This window comes from Myiozetetes cayanensis, unplaced genomic scaffold, assembly GCF_022539395.1.
Source record: "Myiozetetes cayanensis isolate MyiCay16 unplaced genomic scaffold, myiCay2020 scf5-8, whole genome shotgun sequence".
In the NCBI taxonomy this organism is placed as follows: domain Eukaryota; kingdom Metazoa; phylum Chordata; class Aves; order Passeriformes; family Tyrannidae; genus Myiozetetes; species Myiozetetes cayanensis.
The window spans coordinates 61,667,797-61,689,312 of NW_026087742.1; the positions used below are offsets into that span (position 1 = coordinate 61,667,797).

The 21,516-nt window shown below is 38.3% G+C and overlaps 1 protein-coding gene across 3 annotated transcripts in view; it reads left to right on the forward strand.

The window, feature by feature from the left end:
• The window catches only part of RNASEH2B (ribonuclease H2 subunit B), a 43,920-nt gene extending 27,596 nt beyond the window's left edge, over window positions 1-16,324 (forward strand). For 2 of the 3 annotated variants that reach the window (XM_050333437.1, XM_050333438.1), the window contains exons 8-11: window positions 2,916-2,994; window positions 3,781-3,823; window positions 9,264-9,344; window positions 11,227-11,932. In XM_050333437.1, coding sequence (XP_050189394.1) covers window positions 2,916-2,994; window positions 3,781-3,823; window positions 9,264-9,344; window positions 11,227-11,334 — 311 coding nt within the window. In that variant the 3' untranslated portion in view covers window positions 11,335-11,932. Of the gene's footprint in view, window positions 1-2,915; window positions 2,995-3,780; window positions 3,824-9,263; window positions 9,345-11,226; window positions 11,933-14,393 lie in introns of those variants that run through there. The other variant, XM_050333439.1, reaches the window with a different exon arrangement.
• The last annotated feature ends 5,192 nt before the right edge of the window (window positions 16,325-21,516 follow it).

The window sequence follows — 21,516 nt, forward strand, 5'->3', positions numbered from 1 at the left end:
ATTTATTCCTTGTAGAGAAAATTCCATATATGTTGTGACTGTCTGCCTTGGCTTTTCCAAGTTCTTTGGTATCTTCATCAGATGACATTGTAATTAACAGTAGGTCTCAGCTGGGGTCCACTTAATTTCTCCATAGTTCAAAAACAAAACATTTTTCTCAGTGAAATATATACTGAAGTGCTTTGCTGAACTGAGACTTTCTTAGACAATAGGACACATATTTATAATATGTATGAGTATCTACCCAGTAAGTGTCTCTGTATTAGAACATGCTTCTTTTTAATTCTGTTTTTATTAGGATGCATAGAATATTGGCCTGTTAGCATTCATAGAATTCTTCAAAAAGGGGAAGGGATCTTGGAAAGCCATAGTCACAGAGAAAAAGCTCCTGGTCCAAACATTACTTTTTGTGACAAATATATAGAATGCACAAATATGTAATTATTAAGGGCATAGCTTTAATAATATGTGTATTAAATTGCTCTGAGATTGACAGTCCAGTTACCAAAAAGTCTGGTGTGATCCTGTTTGCTTTTAGTCACCTTTTTTCTGGGGAGGGCAATGTCCTGAATGTTACCAGGATGTGAAGTTCTGGAGAGAAACCTGAAAACGGACTCAAAATAAATTTTTTGAATACTAATGAAAATTTCTAAGAAAAGTTTAGAGCAAGATGAACAGAAGCAAATTGTTTCTTATTACAAAGACATTCAGAAGTCTTCATGCTGCTGAAAATTAAGGAGAAACAAAGCAGCTTGCTGACAAAGTGGAAAATGAGCTACCAAGTAATGATATCAAAGGAAACAACATAAAAGAGATTTAAGAGGCAACTAGACAGTTTTATAGAACAGAAATTGTAATATATGTTTTTTAAAAGAGGCAAAGCTGCAAAACTTGTGACTTTAACTTTACAGTAACTTTTCATCCTTTTCCCCAACGCAATTTTTTTGAAGAAAGGGAAAAGTGTCCTGGCAGTAACCGTCTTGATGATGCTTAAATACTTTTTCTCAGAAATTTGTAATTAAATAGTTCATCTACAGTGGTTTTTCCATCTTACTCCTTACTTACAGTGACATGGATGTAGCAGCCTTTTTAAAAGCCTTGTTTTTTGATATTTAAGAGAGCAGCATTGAAATAAGGAGTGCTGGGATTTAAAGTAGGTGAGTTTTGGAGGTAGTACCACTGTATGTGGCAAGGTGAAGGACAGGAAGTCAAATGGACATTACTCAACACTTATTTCTAGTAAGACAAATTTTCTTGTCCAATCCTTTCACTACTGTGACATTGCAATTTACTTCTGAAGGGAATTGCTTTCATAGGGGTATTATGAAATTTCAGTACCTTATAAATAGATAGTATATGTAGTTAGCATCTACAGATGTTGTAGGGCAAAAGTATGGGAGGATATAATGAGTGCAAATAGGGAAATAGAAGAGGTTTAACATATGAGACCTGAATATTTCATTTAGAAGACAAGAAGGGTGGTGTGCAGGTATTCCTGATGTTTGACAGAAGGTTAATAAGAAAGCTAGACAAGGGTGAGAGTGTAGACTCCCTAGAAGAGAAACAGTGGTATTTTGAAATTGGTAAAGGAACTCGGAGAAGTCTGCTTCAAAGCAGAAATGCAAAGAGGATTTTGTATTTTGTACAAAATAATGGCAGTTGACTTGGACTCACCATTCAGTGTCATAATGCAAAGAGTGAAATGATAGGAATAGTTTTAAGGAGCAAGTTGGACATATTAAGTGCTGAGATGAAATTATCTTGGGTTGGAATTATTTCTTGTTCTCTCCTGACCCTAAAGTGGGCTTAGAAAGTGACAAATCCTTGATGAATTTAGGCAGTGGAGGAAGAAGAAGTGCAGATAGGCAATACTAGAAATTTATTGTCAATATGGTTGAAATGTGTATGCTAGTGTCAGTTTGTTAATGCTTTCTGTTTCAATGCCAGTTTCCTTTGGGCTTTTTAGATTAAAAAAAAAAAAAAAAGGGGGGAAACTTATCTCTGGCACTAAAGAAATAGTTCTTTGCCACTCTGAGCTCTTTAAGTGTGTAAGTATATGAGCAGATAAAGCTGGCCTGTTGTAGTTGGAATTGAGAGGCGAGATTTTAACTTAATGTCTGTCTGGCAAATGCTTTCTGTGTATGGGTGCAGTTACTCCCTAGCAGCCTCAACAACAGCAAGTTTAAAAAATCCAGCCCATGATCAGTAAGTGCTTGTGTAGAACGTGACCGGAAAAGATCTGGTTTAGGACTTCATGTTATAAAAGGGTCACTTTTTTTCCCAGTCTCTCAGAAAAACATTTATAGCAGGAGTGCCCTGTGCTGAAAACAGCTTCTAGTAGTTCATATTTCCACGGATAATTATCCTGTCTTGCCAGTGATGTTTAGATAGGCCTTGGCATTTTCTATAAAGTACTGAAAATTAAGTACAAGACTTTGAAATAGACTCATTGTCTCATCTAATTGTTTTCAGTTGAAGCCAGAAAATGTTCTTTAGTACTGAAGCCCTTGCCAAATAATTGTAAGATCCAGATGCTTTAAAATTAATGATTGCATGTTCTGTTGAGTCAGCTTTTTACTTTTGCAGGTTTTTAAAATTTAATTTCTTCGAATACAGGCTATCTAGTATTCTCAGAAATTGAACGGCTTTTGTGAAGTACATACAGCAGATATTAATAACATGTGCTGACAAAGTGAGTGTAGTAAGTCTTTACTTTTTAAATAAACCTGCAAGTGTCATGTAACATAAACTTCTCAACACAGAGAAGCATCACAGTGTATCCATTAGAAGCCTCTTACTAATAATTCAACCTTATGCTTCGTGGTAGCACATGCAACAAGGCTAAAGCAACCTGACTATCTAACATGAATGTTCTTTTTCTTCTCCTTTCTATTCTCCCTGCCCTGTTCCTGAAGACTATGTACGGTATGCCCATGGGTTAATATCAGAATATATTCCTGAAGATCTGAGTAAGGAATTGTTAAAATACTTAGGGTAAGTATTGTTCCAGCTAGCTGACAGTTTTATATGGCATGTGCTAATGTCCTTTAGGTGATTTCTGGTGAATACTGAGATTTGTTCATCAAGGTTTCAGTGAATGACACAATGAGATTTTATTGCCACACTTTGAATGTGATTTTTCAAATGTGGATTGTGCCTTTCTGTTTTTCCTATGATGTTAAGGACCATGGGCTGGGAGAGAGATGTAATATTTAAGTTGGATATGTCTGTTATCATAGTTGCATCATGAAACCCTGAGTAATGTATCCTATTCTAAAGCAAGCAGGAAGCAAATCGAAAGAGTTACAGCAGTTTGTCCACAATGGTAAAGCACGAGCACAGAACCAGGAGTAGAGTCCTTATGTCCAGTTCTCTTTCCTTTTCCCTATTCATTCCATGCTGCTGGGGTTTGACTTCACATATCTAACCTGTGTTAATTTATATTTAAATCTGAAAGGTGAGCCAGCATCCTCATCCTGGTGTTCCCTGCCGTAAGGAGCCTTTGCTTGGAGCATCACTGGGACCCTGCACCTACTCCTCAGTTTAGTTCTATTATGGTGGCCCATGGAAAAGTGTGCGGTTTGCAGCTTGAAGCCCCACATCTGAACAGTGGCATATGTCAGAAACAGAGTCCATGAGCTGCTTTTTTGCAAGGGCTTGCCACGTGTTAGCAGCTGATAGCCAAGGTAGCCTTTGTGAGGAAGGAATTATAGACTTCAGATTATGCAATACATCTGTCTTAATTTATAAAGAATTAACTTAAAATCTTTTGTTCTGCAGGCTCCCAGAACTCAGAAGCCCAGCACCAGAGCCACCACTGAAGGTAGGAGAACATTAAGATGTTGATAGATACATTGTGTTGTAAGGTAATTTCTCTGAATTATTGTTAAAACTAGACCAGGCCAAACACTGGGTACAGTACAATAAATAAGTTGGCCTTGTGAAAACCAGTCTAAAACAACACAAAAAATTTACCAGGTAACTCATATTTTTTTATAAGGAATAATTTGCTTAGTTTTCCTGTTTAAAAAAGGGGAGGGAAAGAGAGAGACATATTTTCTGGTTTTGGTCAGCAGTCTTTTCATATGTGTTTTGCTGATTATAGTTTTATTGAGGTTGAAGGGACAATATGACCTCATAGGTTTTCTTTCATATATAATTTATGAGGACCCTGAAAGGGACCTCCTGGGTCATGGATTCCCAGACAACCATATTGGATAATCTCTCATACACTGACCATTCTTCACCGTAAGTCTCACTAGGATTTTTTATTTCCATTACTTCTCTTGGAAAACTGTTCTATAACCTCATTCCTCTGATGCTCAGAAACCTTCCTGTAAATTCCACCTTGAATTTATTTATGACCAATTTATTCCCCTATGCTTTTGTGCTAACTTTATCATTGTTTTTTTTTTTAAATTGAAATTTAATCTTTTTTTTTAATCTTTTCCCTCCCTAACATTAGTTCTCTCAATGTGTAAAGGGAAAACATATATCCTTTGTGTTTTCATTTGGTGAAGCCAGCTTGGTTGTGTAAGATGGGTTCTCCATTCCCTCATCGTTGCAGAAACATTTCTTTACACCTATTCCAAGATTAATTTAATTGTTTCAAAGCAGGTGACCAGAATAATACATAATTATTTGTGATAAAACCTCCATACAGTATGATGGCATTCTTCCCTTCTTGTCTTAACTAGAAGTACATTGTCCCATTACAGATTAGAATCCTGTTTGCCTCTGTTGATGTGTTATGTGCCAGATAGCTCTCAGTCATGCTGTGAACAGTTAAGACAGTTGTTTTTTATTCCACTGCAGTTTTTACTTGATGAGCGTTCAGATTTACAAGAAATTCATGCAATTAGCTGCTGTGTACATGTCATTTTACTTCTTCTGTACTTTTAGTCTGTTTTTAATGTTTCCAGTATTGAAGGTTCCCTGGCTTTTCCTTCAGTGTTAAAAGCTCTTTAGGTATTCATAATGCTACTCAGTGGTGTACATTCAGCAAATGTTAGCATTCTGTTATCTTTAATTACCAATTAATGAACATTTTGAATAGATACTGTTCATGGCAGTCCACTAGTAATCTCCATCTGATCCAGTGACATCCCTTTCTGCATTATTTGCCTTTATTTCCTTTTTACCCACTTTCTTACCTACCTCAACATTCTTATGCAGTATTTATTTTCTATAATTTCATTTGCTTAAGTGGCACCATGTCAAGTCCTCTTGTCACCAGAAAGTGTGTTATATTTGAGAAAATAAAGATAAGTCAGTAGGCATTACCTATGTTTAGTTTTCAGGCTAAGATAGGCTGAGAGAGCTGTGGTTGTTCAGCCTGGAGAAGAGAAGGCTCCGGGGAGACCTTTCACTACCTAAAGATGGCTACAGGAGAGCTGGAGAGGGACTTTTCACAAGGGCATGTAATGATAGCACAAGGAGGAATGGCCCCAAGCTGAAATAGGGTAGGTTTAAATTAGATATTAGGAAAAAATTCTTTACTGTGAGAGTGGTGAGGCACTGGAACAGGTTGCACAGAGGGATTGTGAATTCCCCATTCCTGGCAGTGTTCAAGGCCAGGCTGGATCAGGCTCTGAGTAACCTTGTCTGGTCAAAAGTGTCCCTGCCTACATCAGAGGAGGTTGGAACTAGATGATCTTTAAGGTCCCTTCCAACCCAAACCATTCTATGATTCTGTGGTTCATTTACTCTCTATCTTTAGTTATTCTTTCTTCTTCCTCCCTCTGTTCTCCTGAGGCCTACTCTCACATTTTCCCTCTTCTTACATATAGATGGGTCTTTGGCTATTCTGCAACAGTATGGTCCCTACCTGATAGAACATTTGCCAGGTTTTGCCTGGTCTTGTGATTTCTAAGGTAGTCTCCCAACAGGGTCAGCATACTTAGTTTTACTTCTGTCTTGAATACAGTGATTTCTATTCTTTTTTCTGCCCCTGTGTTTAACCTCCTAATCTTTATTGAAAATGATTTACTGAGTCAAAGGATTTCTTCCATTTTGGGTCCACTCATAGATTAACTTTAATATCTATCCAATTCTTACAGCATAGCAGCTTCACTTCTTCTCTTTTAATTCCCCTTATGCCTCTGTGGCTAAACAACCTTGTACTGTTTGTTTTAATTTCCTTTCCAAGGTCTAACTCAGCTTGACTTTTTGGCTGCTCTCACTTAATCCCAGTATTACCTGACCCCTAAACCAACTCTTTTTTAACTGTGCTTTTCTCTTTTCTTTTCTTTTCTTTTCTTTTCTTTTCTTTTCTTTTCTTTTCTTTTCTTTTCTTTTCTTTTCTTTTCTTTTCTTTTCTTTTCTTTTCTTTTCTTTTCTTTTCTTTTCTTTTCTTTTCTTTTCTTTTCTTTTCTTTTCTTTTCTTTTCTCTTCTCTTCTCTTCTCTTCTCTTCTCTTCTCTTCTCTCTTCTCTCTTCTCTTCTCTTCTCTTCTCTTCTCTTCTCTTCTCTTCTCTTCTCTTCTCTTCTCTTCTCTTCTCTTCTCTTCTCTTCTCTTCTCTTCTCTTCTCTTCTCTTCTCTTCTCTTCTCTTCTCTTCTCTTCTCTTCTCTTTTCTCTTCTCTTCTCTTCTCTTCTCTTCTCTTCTTTCTTTTTTCCCTTCCCCTCTCCTCCTCTCCCCTTCCCTTCTCTTTTCTCAGCAGTCTTTTTTCCCCCATTCATTGTAGAATGTTGGATTTTTTGGGAGAGGGTTGGTGGAACACATGCATCTGTGCGAGCAAGGAAGCATGTTCATACTGTTTAGTCTGAGAAGTTCTTTCCTTCAAGATTATTCACCTTGTTTGAAGTAAAAGATCCAAAATCACTTCTTTTTCTTTTACATTCCTAGTGTCCTCCTCACACATCAAGTCCCTTTGCTTTGCCTTAGGCAAGTAAGGCATATGGTTTGCAAAGTTTGCCCTCCTAGAACCAAGAACCCCACTTTAGATTATCCTTTCCATGAGTACTTTAAACTGAGGCACCTTATGTCTACTGAAACTAGGTTACTTACTGCACTGCCCCTTTCTGCAATGTCCCTGCTGCTTACCAAAACAAAATCTAAAATAACCTCATTCCTGGCTGATTCAGTGACTGTTCTGTTAAGCAGCATGTCAGCTAGCACATACAGGAATAATAGAGCCCTACTGTTATTAATAGCATTTGTTCTCCAATGTATATCTGTAGATATGTTATTTCCATTTGGCTGGACAGTTGTTCTGGCTGCACAGTTACTTGGCCCTTTGATTCAGTTAAGAATTATCTTTATGCATTGTAAGAAATATTACGCACACATCAGGAGCCAACTGATATTCATTAGCTATATAACTATGTTACAACAACTGTATTAAACTTCATGTGATGTACATTCCATATTATGTACGAATAGCTTTTATACCATTGGGATAGTTCTGAGAATCTATTTTTAAAAATAGTTTTATTTCAGCCCTTTGGTTACAGAGGAAATGAGGATTACAACTGTTCAGTTGTTGGGCAATGAAATCTTGTTGAGGATCTGATTAACTTCCAGAGCACTGACCAGGGTGTGTATGATGTTTCTGTGTTTAAGTCTTTGCATCTTCAGAGATTAAAACACTTTATTTTACAGTCTCAGAGGAGCAAGGTAGGCTTGTATACTGAAACATCAGACCATTTTTATTCACTTGCTTTGACATTTCTCTTCGTGAGGGCAAGGTGTATTGACAGACATAATATATGATTATTGCAAAAGAAGAAGGTTCTAACATTTATTTCCTTTTTTCCTAATGTAATTGCATGCTTAGAATTCATGTTAAAATCTGAAGGAAGGAGAGATTTACCATGATTAGCAGAAAAGCAACAACAGATTCTCTCTTTTGAAAAGCAAGAACAAGCTGGGTACAGTCTGGACTTTGTGATTTAATGATTAAATCAAAATTGCATGTTCTTTGTATTAATTGTAAGCCATTGATCTTGTGTTGTAATTGTCACACTGTCCATTTTGTCAGCGCAGGGAGTCTGGCCATTGGCAGATGATGAGAGACATTTACAAAGAACATGTAGGCTTTGCTACAACTAAACATCAAATGTTTTGCTGAAATGCAAACATTTTTGTTGTAAGTTTTAAAAACTTGTTTATCAGATTCCAAAAAGAGGAGAAAAGTGATTATTCATTAGGTTGTCATTTGAGAATGTAATCACAGCACAGTAAACAGCCTCCTAGAGAGGCTGATCCAGATTCCATTGAAATCAAAAGAAAAGGCTGCAGTTGGATCTGGTTCTGAGAGCAGAGAAATCTAAGCTGCAGACCTGGCTTCTGAGCCAAAGAGAGAGAGGGAGGGGGAGAGAGAGGTATCACAAGCACCATAAACAAAATGAATAAAACAGGATCTTAAAGTGTATGGTACCATCCAAGTTGCTTGCAAAATCACTCTCTTTGGCACAAAAACTAGGAAGGCCACAGTCTAGATTTCACAGGATATTAAGGACAGGGTAGTAATATCAGATATATAATAATAATAAAAATACAGTGCTGTAAAATACCATGTACTTTTTTTTGCCTTTTGGAAACATACCAGAAAGTTTTCACCTTTAAACTAAACACATGCTCACAGTTTATGGAAAGAAATATTCATTTTTACAGCCTGATCATGTGAAGTACCAAGAAACGTTCACTTGCATTATTTCTGAAGTTAGAAGGGACACAGCACATGCAGAGTCAAACTTCTTAATATACTGTTGGATTCAAGTGATGAAGCAGTCAGCAGTGCTGTGTCAGTGCTTCACTGTTGCCAGACTGTAGAGACTAATTAATTCTAAAGGCTGTGAACAAACCGATAGCAGACTAAATGATCATCCACTTGTGTTGGCAGATGGCAATCAATAACACTGGAGTTGCTGCACAATTCCATGGAATCATGGGAACCAGAGTCTAGGTTCCTTGACTGTTAGGCACTAACTTTCAACAGCTGCTCCATAAAGTTCTCTTAATAGACTGACATCAAAGTCACAATCATGGCTAATTTCTAAAAGTCATTCCTCAGAAGGCTAGGAAGAAAATGCTTCCCATGGCACTGAATGATCTCTTCTGAATGCTGGAGAGATGGTATGTATTCACTTGACAAGAAGATGATTGCAAAGAGGAATCTACCACTCTTGCTGCAGATTCTTCAGTTGATTGCCAGTCCTGTTTTGGTGCTGTGGTTACATTATAAAGCCAAAGCTTTGAACTTCCATATGTGTACATCGTAAAAGTGGTTGACAGAGCAACTTCCTCACTCTAACATTTCAGAAAAAGAAATTGTCAGATGTCCCTGTGGAACCAGAGGAAGACTATACTAAACTTAACAGCAACAATCTGAAAACCAAAAAGGTAAGCAAGCCTTGCATTCATGCATGTTTTACTAAAGCATAGGTTAATATCCAGTATTAGCACAGAGTGCTTAACTTTCTCCTCCAAAGCACATCAGAAAAACAACTACAAAATTATCTGATATCTGTAACTTACATCTCCTTGAACTTTGCATTCAGGTTTAATTTGGCTCTATTTGACCAGTGAACCTCGCAGACTTAACCGTGTGTTAAGGTGCTCAGCTAGTGTTTGCAAAGCTCTTTGAGATTTTTAGATGAGAAATCCTATGGCTTAGTGATAGCAACTGTTAAATTTCAGTTACTTGAAAAAGAAACAAAGATGGCAGCATTTACTTACGTTCCAAGGGATGCTAAGACAGGCTTTATTTTATGTAGAAATATTACTTGTGCACTTACTTATGTCAACTTAATGAAGTTAAATCAACACAGAACTTACTGATTGCCAGCTCCAAAGCAAGTTTGGAGGCCAATTCAAATCTGAGTCCAGCGGTGCCTGCCACTGTACTATTCCTAGGAGAGCAACAGAGATGTGAAAAGAAATAGATCCTGTCTTTGTGTGCCAAAGTTGTGAGGCTTGTACTGGCTTATTTCTCTGAACATTCAAAGAAAATGAATCTTCCTCCAATCCATTGGGAACCAAAAAGGCCCACTGTGCTGGTCTTGTGACCTTCAGACTAATGCTGACTACTCATTATCCCTTTGCAAAGAGAAGCAGCTGGTGACAGATGCATTCCTTCCTCCCTCCAAATCCCCTAAATTTTTTTATTCAGTGCACATTCTAGTTTTGAAGTAAGAGGATTGCCCCCTAAATGAGCGTGATAAATAGTTAAAAATATTCATGTTTCCCCCTTCCCCCATTATATACCAATAGCTTTCAAACTTATCGTAAAGATAGAAATAAATTGAGGAAAGATAATTCATTTTAACATTAAATATGATTTACTCCTGAAATAATGAAGCACATTGATGAGAGAATCTGGGAAAGAAAAGATAGCTCTTGGACTCTGTACAGTGTACTACTCTTTTTTAAATACTTTGGCAGTGGTTTTGTTTGTAGAGTAACACAGGCAATCATACTGTTGCTGCGTATCTCCATCCTATCCATAACCATCTAGCTGATCCCAAGTATTGTAATTGTGAAGTCCTGCAGACTGAGGAATATCATAAAGAAAGGTCAGCGCAAAGTTTTCTTAACAGGGAAAGCAGCTAGAGATTTAAAACATAATGTTTTAAAATAAAAGAAAGAAAAGAGGTCAGCTCTATAAAATTTGGCTCATAAAATGTGTTTTAGGTGTAGAAGTCTGGGAAGTTGTCCCAATGGCCTCAAAAGGGCTTTGCAAATGTTAGTTACTTTCTTCATTCCTAGTTCTTGCATCTCTTTTCCCTTTATTTCACTGTGTCTAGAGTCTTTGATAGTAAATCAGTGTGAATTATTCATCATCTGTAATGCAAGTCTGTAATTCAGCCTGCTGACAGCATAATCATGAGATTGAGTTGGAGGGTACTGTATGCATCTGTTATATTGCATGCATTATTCCACTTAATGTACACTCAGGGATTATCCCAAAGTAAACGTTTGATTTGGGATACCTCATTCTGCAGAAAGGAAAGATGTTTCACCTCCTTGTCCCTGTAATTGTTTTTCTGTCTTTGTCTGAGGTTAAGTAATTCATGACAACTATTTTTCATTTTGAATAAGCTCGAATTAGTTTTTAAAGGTTTTTCTTGTGCAATTCAAAGCCTGCATAACATTATCTTTACTGTTATATACAAAAAAAAGTGATTCAACTTCTTGCTCGACTTGTGTATTTAGGAGTTTGTAGCATATATTCCCCCCCGTGGAGATTCTGTTTAACTGGTTTTGTTTATTATTTCACTAACAGGCAAATACTAAGATGTCTGCAGCACAGAAGGCTCTGGCCAAAGTTGATAAGAGTGGAATGAAATCCATTTCTACCTTCTTCAGCTCCAAACCTAAAGCATCAAAATAAAGACTTGTTCTTGAAAGAGTTTTATACAGTGGTTGTTTTTATGTTAAGTTAAAGATGTCTCCTGGGGTATTTTGTTAGTATAGCGTGTGCAGGGTATGTCTAGTTACATGTTGAAATGTGATGAAAAGGTAGCATGATATGGTGCTCTTGTGCCTTAGTGGGGCAAAGCAGTACCATGCAGATATTCCAGCCTGGGTCAGGAAGATGCTTTAGCATGGTGAGCTGAGAAGCAAAGCTTACCATGGTAGCATACTTCTTCTAGGTCAAGGCCACCCGAGAGTTTTCTCCATCACACTTCGTGCTGGGCTTGAAAATGTGCCCTCCTTTGATGCATTCTTTTATTCATAAGGAGCGTTATTTTTTGTGATTTTCTGAAGTTTTTTACCCGATATTACATGAAAGGGGGATGGCATCATTACATTTTTCTTTTGACACAAATCTAAGTGCTGATGTAATGCTGATGCATTGTCATTGGTGGCAATTTATCGAGGCAAAGATATTGTCTGTGTTGGGATTTGGGATGTTTTCAGTATGCTAGAAACGAATTGCAATAAATGTCAATGTACATGTAATGCAATAAAGTGCTTTGTGTAACAAACTTGTGCTTGTTGTATTTGCTGTATGTTTCAAGAGTTAGATTAGGTTTCAGGACATTTCTTAAGGGGTTTTGGTATTTTCCTGTTGTGTAAATTTTAATCTTTAAAGAGTTATGGCATCTCTTTGGCTTAGATGATAAATCTCTTAGCACATAGTAACATAGGGATATTTTTATGTTTAGTTCCAAGGTCAAGAGGTCCTTATGAAAATAATTAGGGAAATACTGATTTAAAGGCAAAAATGGATGGAGTTTTTTTAAGATGCCTGGGATTCAAAAGCTTAAATTGTGAGTGTCTTAGATTAAGTTTAGTTTTATGAAGTTTAGCACAAGGTTGGACTGTTACTTAAAATGCCCTACCCACTCTCTTCTGTGTTCTTTCCTCATTACAGAGTATTCCTGTGTATTTAGAGGGATAGCTGATGTTGCAGCTTTCCTGATTCACAGAATTGAAAAAGAAATGGAGTCCCTGGGATCATTTGTACAGATCTAACCAGTTCTGCATAGCACTTCATTTCATCCACCAGTTGTTTCATTACTGTGGATCAACTACAGTGCATGTTTTTGAAAGACACTCTTAAAATATGTCATTCTTTGCTACTTCAGCTCAGTAGAATCTGCTCATATCCCTTGATAATATGAATTTCAGAGAAACTAGGGGTTTCTGCTTTGAGTAACTTATGCCATTTTTCCACTTCAGACTTACTTGCTGCCTTTTACAACCCTTGGATTCCAGTGGTGTCTGTTAGGTTAAAGAGCTCTGTGGCATTGTCTTCCAACCAGAAATGAATGAGAAGCTTTGCTATGTGTTTTCTAGTTGTTGGGGTTTGTATGCCTTTCAAACTGGTGGTTTTCTGAAGTCTTGGACATAGTTTGTATATCGGGAAGTCAATATGGTTAGAATTTCCGGATAGAGGAGAATATCTGGAAAATTATGTCTGATAATAACTAGTGTGTAATAAGCCCAGAATGACCAGTTGTGGCCATGAACTGGAAGGGTTAAATTTTGGAAAACTTTCAGCCTAGCCCAGCAGCTTATTTGACAGTCAAGGAAACCCCTCAACATCACTCAAAAATGCCAGATAATGAACGCTATGAGGGAAAAAAAAAAAAAGGAAAAAGAACAGGCACAGACTGTCATGTTAATGGAGAAATTTTATGCATTAAGCATGTAAGGGAGTGTTTTGGTAGAAGAAAGGAGTTGTGTATCTATTAATGGAAAGCGAATTCTGAGCAGTAGAAGATGCTGAGAAAGTGTTTGGAAAACCAAGAATGGAAGAGAGTTAAGTTAGAAACAGAAACTATGAGGTAGAACATATATATGGTAGAAACTCTTCTGGATATTTAAATCTGCTGTTTTTAGGGGTTTGGTTTTCAATAGTCATCAAAGTTTTGTGAAATAAATTTTGGAAATGCACTGACTGAACTGTTCAAGCACCTCCTAAGAAAACACCCCAGTTTCTCTGGTCAGAATTTGAGACAGAAGGAGGAAACCTCTGGTAAAGATGAGAGGCCTTTGTGCTGACTTCTGATCTGGACAACCAGTTTTTATTTTTTCTTACTCTATGACTTTCACATCTGCTGCTGCACTCAAGGACTAGGTCTAGAGTTCTTCCTCTGTGCATAGACTCATTGTGCTTTAGTGTGTCACATCTCGACTTTAGCTGTCAGCTATGCTGTAACTTACAACAATAGTGATTTTATTAGTGACCTTGCTTTTGGTTGAACGGGAATTTGTGCATGACAAAAAAAATAAGCCATTTCCAAAAGCCGTTAGAGCTTTCACGTGAAAACAAAAACTTTTCCCTTTAGGAAAGCATGAAATACATTTAGTAACTTTGAAACTTCCTCAACATGTAGCTGTAAGAAGTTATGAAGAGTATATGGTGCCAAGTACATAAAACAATATTTCCTACCACAATGAGGATTTAAATATAGTTACTCTACCTGGCCAGCAGTAGCAGTAGGTCATTATAAAGTGCTGCTTTGCTGTTTCTTCTTGGTTAACATAGTATGAAACACTGTGCCAGCACCATTACAGAAACATGGTCTTACTTTGTTTCTTTTTCTGCGTTAACATGACATCTCTACATGTTCATGTAAATATCTGAGGAGTTGTTTTTTGGGGATTAAGCAGCTCTTATATTTTCCCTTTTTTAGATTTCACATAGCAAATGGATTGACATCAGTGGGCATGGAAAACTTCATAAGGAAATACAAGCACTGACTTAGGGATATGTAAGGGTCAAACTGTACATCATTTTCAGTCTTAAGTAATAAACTTAGTTCCATTTGTAGAAGTGGCAATTGGTGATTTCAGTATTTTCAGTGGAAAATGGGACATAGTCAGCAGAATTTGCTTTCAAATCTGAAATGTATAAGAATTCAGTAATGCTTGTTTTCAGGTGGATGCTTATTTGAATAGTGTAATGTTTGTGACTAGGCTTTTCTCTTTCCTTTGTAGATGCCTGCAAAAAGACACACAAAGAAGAAATGAAAGGAGCATAAGGAGACTCGCTAATATTGTTTTAAATTGCCATAATCTCAAAGCTGCTTTTAAAGGGGTTTTTTACGCACTTTCTGAAAATAAATGCTCAGAATTAGACATACCCTCTTCCAAGAAAAAGCAAATCTCAGCAGATTAACATTGTTAAATATGCGATGTGTTAAACATAGACTGCTTCAAATTTTATAGCTTAGACACTATTGGTCTATCGGGCCCTTCCAGGAAAGCACTTACGAGCATGCCTAATGTTAAGCACATGAGCAGTGATCCTAAAGTCAGCAGTGTTGCTCGTATGGATAAGTGCTTTGCTGGATCAGCGCCTAAAGTCTTGTTAGGTGCTGAGCATCCTGATCCATATCCAGAAAAGCACTTACATACATCCTTATCTTGAAGTGGAAGAGCCAGTCTAATTTTTGTGCATTAGTGTTCACCGTAAAATCTCTCTTGGCACAATGACTCATATGCTTAAAATTAAGCACCTGCCTAAGTATTTTGCAAGGTCAGACCAACAGCATCCTTGAGCAACTCTTAAATACTTGATTTTTTATGAATTTTCCTTGTTTTTTTTTAACTCGTTTTTAATAGAATATATTATTTTAGTGGACATAATCACAAGTTTTAGAAGCTGTGTAGCAAAATATGTTGTTTGCAGTTTCCTTTTTCTTTGTCAGAATCTATCTAAATTTAGCTAAGTGGCCTTTTTGGACTAGAATTCCAATTTTCAGATATAGAATTACCCAAAATGAAAAAAAAAAAATGTTAACTCTATTTTTTTAGGACATTTACATTTTTTGAAATAACTTCATTGAGTTTGATTTACATGATTTTATCCAAAGAAGGTGTCACCTAGCTCAGGTTGTGAAGACAGTCTGACTCTTAAGTGCTAAAGCTTCAAATAGGCTGTGTGTTCAGAAAGGCAGATGGAGAAGCTGTATGTTTTATTTTACTTGTTTTATTCTAAGGATTGAAACCTTATAAATGTGTATAAAGTAACATGTACATTTTGTATTGGGAACTAAACCAAAACCTATGTAATCCTTCAGGTAAAAAGAAGATGTAATTTTAACTTTTTTTATTTATGTAAGAGACACTTTTCTGTGGACTGAGTGTCAACCAAAATGTCAACCTGGGTCTACATAAGACATACAGAAAATAGATGCTAATGAGAGCCTTAAGTGATCTGTGTCAGATGCAGTCTGATGTTTTTAACTTAAGCACCTGTTTATAAAACTTCCATTAATATCTAAGTCATTACTAGAAAACTTCTTAAAATTAATAATTGACAGGATTTTGAAGATAATGACTCTGTACTACTATGAATTCGCTGACTCCTACAGCAAGTGACCAAAATGTTCTGTAAAGCATTCTAGATAAGAAGTAAATATTTTACATCCACTCTGGCAAGTTCTACCTAACTTCAAGTAAAAGAGAGCTCCAAGAAGAGTTTATTATGACATTGCTGAAAACTAAATTCTAAGACAGAGGCAATACCTTATTCCAATTTCTTTTCAACTGATGCTGATCAACTCTATTTCAGGACATGAAAAACATGAACTTTTAACTATATAGAAATCATGTATGAAAGGAAAGGTAATCTGAATGCCTATTTTAGAAATTCGCACTGAATTATTTTTGTTACTTGCTTGTTTGGGTAAGCAATATGCACTTTCCCTTTTCAAGGAAAAAATATTTATTTTAACATCATTTTCTAGGCAGTATGGCAAGAATATTAAATGGGTCCAAGATGAAATTTCTATTTTTCTAGCTTACATTGAAAAATGCTTGATATATGAACAACATGATGTATTTCAGTAAAATGTGGTTCCATTTTTTGTAAGATTTTATTATTAAATCATATGCAAGAAAGAAATAAATGCCTTTGGAATAATTTGTTGATTGTTACTTCATTAATAGCACAGAGAAACTAAAAGAAAAATGCAGTGCAGTCAGGCTGCAAATACTGTGAGGTTCCACAAAGTAGTCAGTAATTCTTAGGATGAGTTGACGGAAATAATGAATCCTAAGATAAATTAGATAATCAATTTATCTTAAAAGTTCATTAAGACAGATTCAGTGAAGCAATTAGGGTAATCCTTGAGGATGTTACTGAACAGATGTTCTAAAGAAAACCCATTTCTGTGTACACACAGTTGTACATAGTTGGCCTCTATACTCCAGATATTTTCCTTTTCATGAATGTGGTAGTGAATCTCTGAGCGATGGTGGGATGAGAAGATTGAAGGTAAAGAGAATGATGTGATGTTCATGTAACTTTTTATGTATCACACCTTCTTTGTCATCCTGTATGTAATATGTAGATGCTCCATCACAGACTTACACAGAACTGATAGAAAATTATTTTCCATGTTTTTTTTATAGCAGACAGTTAATCAAACACAAGGGAAATGCTGTTCTTCTGCCAAAACATTATCCCAGTATCACCGTGATACTATACTAAGTGCTGACATGAAGCCTCAAGGCTGTTAGGAGAGTTATTGCCATTTCATGTATAAAATCCAGACAAGGGGCAAAGCAAAGTGATGGGTATTTTATTTGGCTGTCAAGTTGGTTTATTGGTATTAATGAAAACCAAACAAGAAGAGCAGTAAGGTTTGTACCATTTCATATACCCATCACTCACCAGCACTTACCTGAAGCAACAGAAGTACGAGTGCTAAGGATGAAGCACTAGGCCGGCATGTATTTAAATATGAAATAGCATTTACACTTTGTAGTTCACTAAAGTCAACTCATAAGGTATTGCAAAGACTGAGGAAAACAGCACGCTGCTTTACATCTTTACAGAACTTCCACAGCTCAAGTGTTTTAGCTGAGCTCTCTAGTACCCTCTCTGAGCACAACTGTTGTTTTCTTTTAGGGTCTGTCACATTGCAAATTACTCTAACCTTTCCAGAGCTCCCTTTTAAAATGCATTGTGTACCCTGAGACAGTTGCAGAGCAAGCAGTGGTGTCATGGGGAAAACAATGCCCCAGTGAGGTTCATCAGTTTTTTAAAAGGGAGCTGATAAAGTGAAAAGTTCTACTTTAAATTGTGCCTTCTGATTTGGGGTTATTTTCATTGTTGTGTTCACCCTTTGTCTTTTGACTCTGAGGGCCTGATTCTTTTTCAACAGATGCTAATTTGATACAGCCCCACCTGCCCTTGACATCAGGCCAGACAAGCAAACAGTTTCAGACCAGACACCTGCATTCATGAAAACAGCCCAAATCAAAGCTCTCTGCAACCCTGCGAAGGAGTGAAGCTGGCCCTGGTTGTGAATGGAACCACCAGCTCCTTCCTCTTGAATTCCTTGTGCAGCTGACATTGCTAGAGGCTCTTCATAAACGGTTCAAACTTGATTTAGCAGGAATGAATGTAAAAAAAGAAATTACATACTTTTCTGATCTTGTAATCAATCCTATGCTGGAGAAGCTGAGCAAAATTGTTACAGAGGTTGGTAGCTAGGGATAACTCAAGCTTCCTTGAAGCAAGTAATAATGGAGTCATTCCACCTCATTTTAACCACCTGAAAGTTAGGTCTCTCTGCACCTCTGCACAGCTTCTCTGTCATTAACAGGAGCATCCTGAAAATATGACTTCTGTATTCCAGGAAGAACGGTCCATCTGAGCTGTAGCTTTTTTCCATGCACCATGAGATGACCCCAGACTCTGTGTATGCCTGCACACAGAATTTGTAGATGGCTCTCTTCAGCATGACTGTGTCTCCAAGAATTTGAGGCAGTCCTGTATTTGAGGAAGTGCATTTAGCCTCTAGGCTAAAAAGGATAAATCAGGCTCTCAAGATCTCCTTAGCTTTCCAGAGAGTATTGTTTATCTTCTCTCTCCTCATTTTATAAACACATAATAAACTTCATTTTAAACCTGTTCTGTTGAGAATCACCCTACTGATTATATTCTGCACTATTGCCATGCTGTTTTCCCTTACAGCCCACTAAAACAGTCATGGAAATTTTGCCCTGTTATTCCCACCCCCTTCCCCCCCAGCCTTCAAATTACTATTCTATGTTTGAGAAGGCAAAATTTGTTTGCAGTAATTTTGCTGTCCAGTGTCTGGTGCCTTTAACCTTTCTATCAGCACACAAGAAGCACTGAGGAATTGAACAGTATCTGCTTTATCTGCAAGCAGTGAAGGTACATAAGTTGATCTGGGCCTCTCCTCCCCTTTCCAGATGTATTCTTGTGACTGATTTTAAGGAGTTTTAGCCCCTTAATTTCCAGTTATTGTTTCTCAGCTGCTACCTGCCCCCTGCCCCTTTGGCTGTGATGCTGTGACTTTTTGCGTGAGGCCCGTTCAGGCTTTCAGTGTGAATTAAAACAGCAACCAACAGCCAGAGGGTCATAACTGTTTAAGCTGTTAAGGCTCAACTGAAAGAGTATATCCAAGTGTGCTTCAACTCGCTGTCCCTCAGCCTTCAGTCAGTAAGCTGTGAGTTATGTCTCCCTACCTCATCACAGTAAGGTGTGACAGTTGCTAGCTCATAGGATTACAGTTTAAAGAAAAATACATTTAAAACTGAATCCAGTGAACTCAACCTGAACTTCTTTGAATTCCCCTATGCCTTCCACAAGCAGGAATACTTCTTTGGAGACTGGAGCTATGCAAAAGCACTGATTTGCTCCAATTTCGGGAAAAGCAATATGAGATTACCACTTGGTTCATAAGACTGTATGAGGTGGACAACGTGGTGCAGAGTAACTGGGCCCTGACCTGACCCAGGCTCCCTAATCTTGATGTCTGGAAGTTGTTCTTTAGATGGAAGTCATGGTTGTTAGTTTTTATTTCCAAAGCACACTGTCCCTGTGAGCATATGCTGGACTTGAAGAGACTGACATTTCCCTTCCAGGGCTATTGGTTAGTGACAAGCAACATGAGCCAAATGATCTCCTACAGGGATTAGAGGGTTTAGAGTTTTTTTGCAGGAAGTTAATGGGTGACAAAAAGTTCACAGGCTGCCTAGGCAGGTCATGGAGTCTTCCTCTCTGAAGACATTCATAACCCAGTAGGATGCATCCCTGTGTAACCTGCTTTAGGTAACCCTATCTTGGCAGGATGGTTGGACTAGATGATCTCCAGAAGTCCCTTTCAACCCTAACAATTCTGTGAGTCTGTGAAGATGGGAAATAAAGGAGCAGAGATAGGAAGGACAAAGATAGAGTTTGGATAGCACAGGGGAACAAAGAGGGCTGTGGTTCAACACTTTTCCATGCTGTCATTTTGCCTGGGAGTTGTGCAGTGAGTGGTCTTCTTTCCTTATGCCAGTGGTATTTGTAAACCACTAGATAGCAGGCAACTACTGAAAAACAGTAACTCATTGGAATGGACATGCTGCTCCATGACAAGAAGAAAATGTTACCAGACCTTTTTAAGAAGAAACCACCACAGAAATGAGTTTGCCAGTAGTAAGGATCAGAAAGACTCTGAGTCCAGTTTTCCAGGATCTTTTTCAGCATTTCTTCATAGAAGACTGGTTATTTTTACAGTGTACAAAAAAGTCCTACTTTGATTTGAAGAACACTGAGAGATGAGGTGTCTGTCGCAGTAAACTTACAGAATAATCACAAAGCAGTGGCATACTCAGATGTCCTCATACTTGTGTCCATGTGTTCTGCTCTATGTGAGAGTATTTTCAACTCTGCCAAAGTGTAACCACACAAATCCTATTGGGCAGAAAGGGAGTTGTGTATCTAAATTCTGACCTGGGGTTTGGAAGCACTGTACTTAACTAAAAGTTTGTATTAACATGTTTTTAGGTTGGCAGAAGCTAAACCATTATGCTCACAATACCTGGTCTCCGTGAAGGGAGGGCAGGGCTTGGGGAGGAACAGAGCTCCAATGGGTCAACTCTTAGTTGCACACCTGGTGTCAGTAGGAATGAGGCATTGGAACCATGGAACCCACTTTGAAGACTGAGACTTGCTAGGGAGAGGTGGGATCCACCTGACAAAGTTGAGCAAAAGCTTCTTTTCCAACCCATCTCTCCTTAACAGGCTGCTGGCCAACCTGGTAAGGAGAGCTGAACTAGAAAGCACAAAGGAGGGAAGTGACGAGGATGGCCCAGTTAAGTGGGGTAGCAGTGTGCAAGGTCAAAAGCAGGGGCTGCAGCATGTTGGATAAAAGATAGACTTCATAAATGATAGCAAAGCAAAGGGACGCTTGCCTTAAGTATAACTACACAAATACAGTCAGTCTGGGAAGCAAGCAGGAGGAACTAGAGCTCTGCATGCCGCCACAACACTACGGCATTGTTGGTATAAAGACATAATCATAGAATCATAGAATTAACTGGATTGGAAGAGACCTCTGAGATCATCAAGTCCAACCCTTGGTCCAACCCCACTGTGATTACGAGATCATGGCACTCAGTGCCACATCCAGCCTTGTCTTAAAAACCTCCAGGGATGGTGAATCCACCACCTCTCTGGGCAGGCCATTCCAATGCCTGATCACTCTCTCTGTGAAGAACTTCTTTCTAATATCCAACCTAAACCTCCCCTGACAGAGATTAGGCCCATGCCCTCTTGTCCTGCTGCCTGGGAGAAGAGACCAATCCCCACCTGGCTACAACCTCCTTTCAGGTAGTTGTAGAGAGTGATGAGGTCTCCCCTGAGCCTCCTCTTCTCCAGACTAAACAATCCCATCTCTCTCAGCCTCTTCTCACAGGACTTGTGCTCAAGTCCCTTCACCAACCTGGTTGCTCTTCTCTGGACCTTCTCCAGCACCTCAATATCCTTCCTGAACTGAGGAGCCCAGAGCTGAACACAATACTCAAGGTGTGGCCTCACCAGCGCTGAGTACAGGGGAAGGATCACTGCCCTGCTCCTGCTGGCCACACTGTTCTTGATGCAGGCCAGGATGCCACTGGCCTTCTTGGCCACCTGGGCACACTGCTGGCTCATGTTCAGCTTCCTGTCAATCAGCACCCCCAGGTCCCTTTCCACCTGGCTGCTCTCCAGCCACTCTGTGCCCAGCCTGTAGCACTGCAGGGGTGGTTGTGGCCAAAGTGTGGGACCCGGCACTTGGCCTTGTTGAACCTCAACCTGTTGGAATCAGCCCAACTC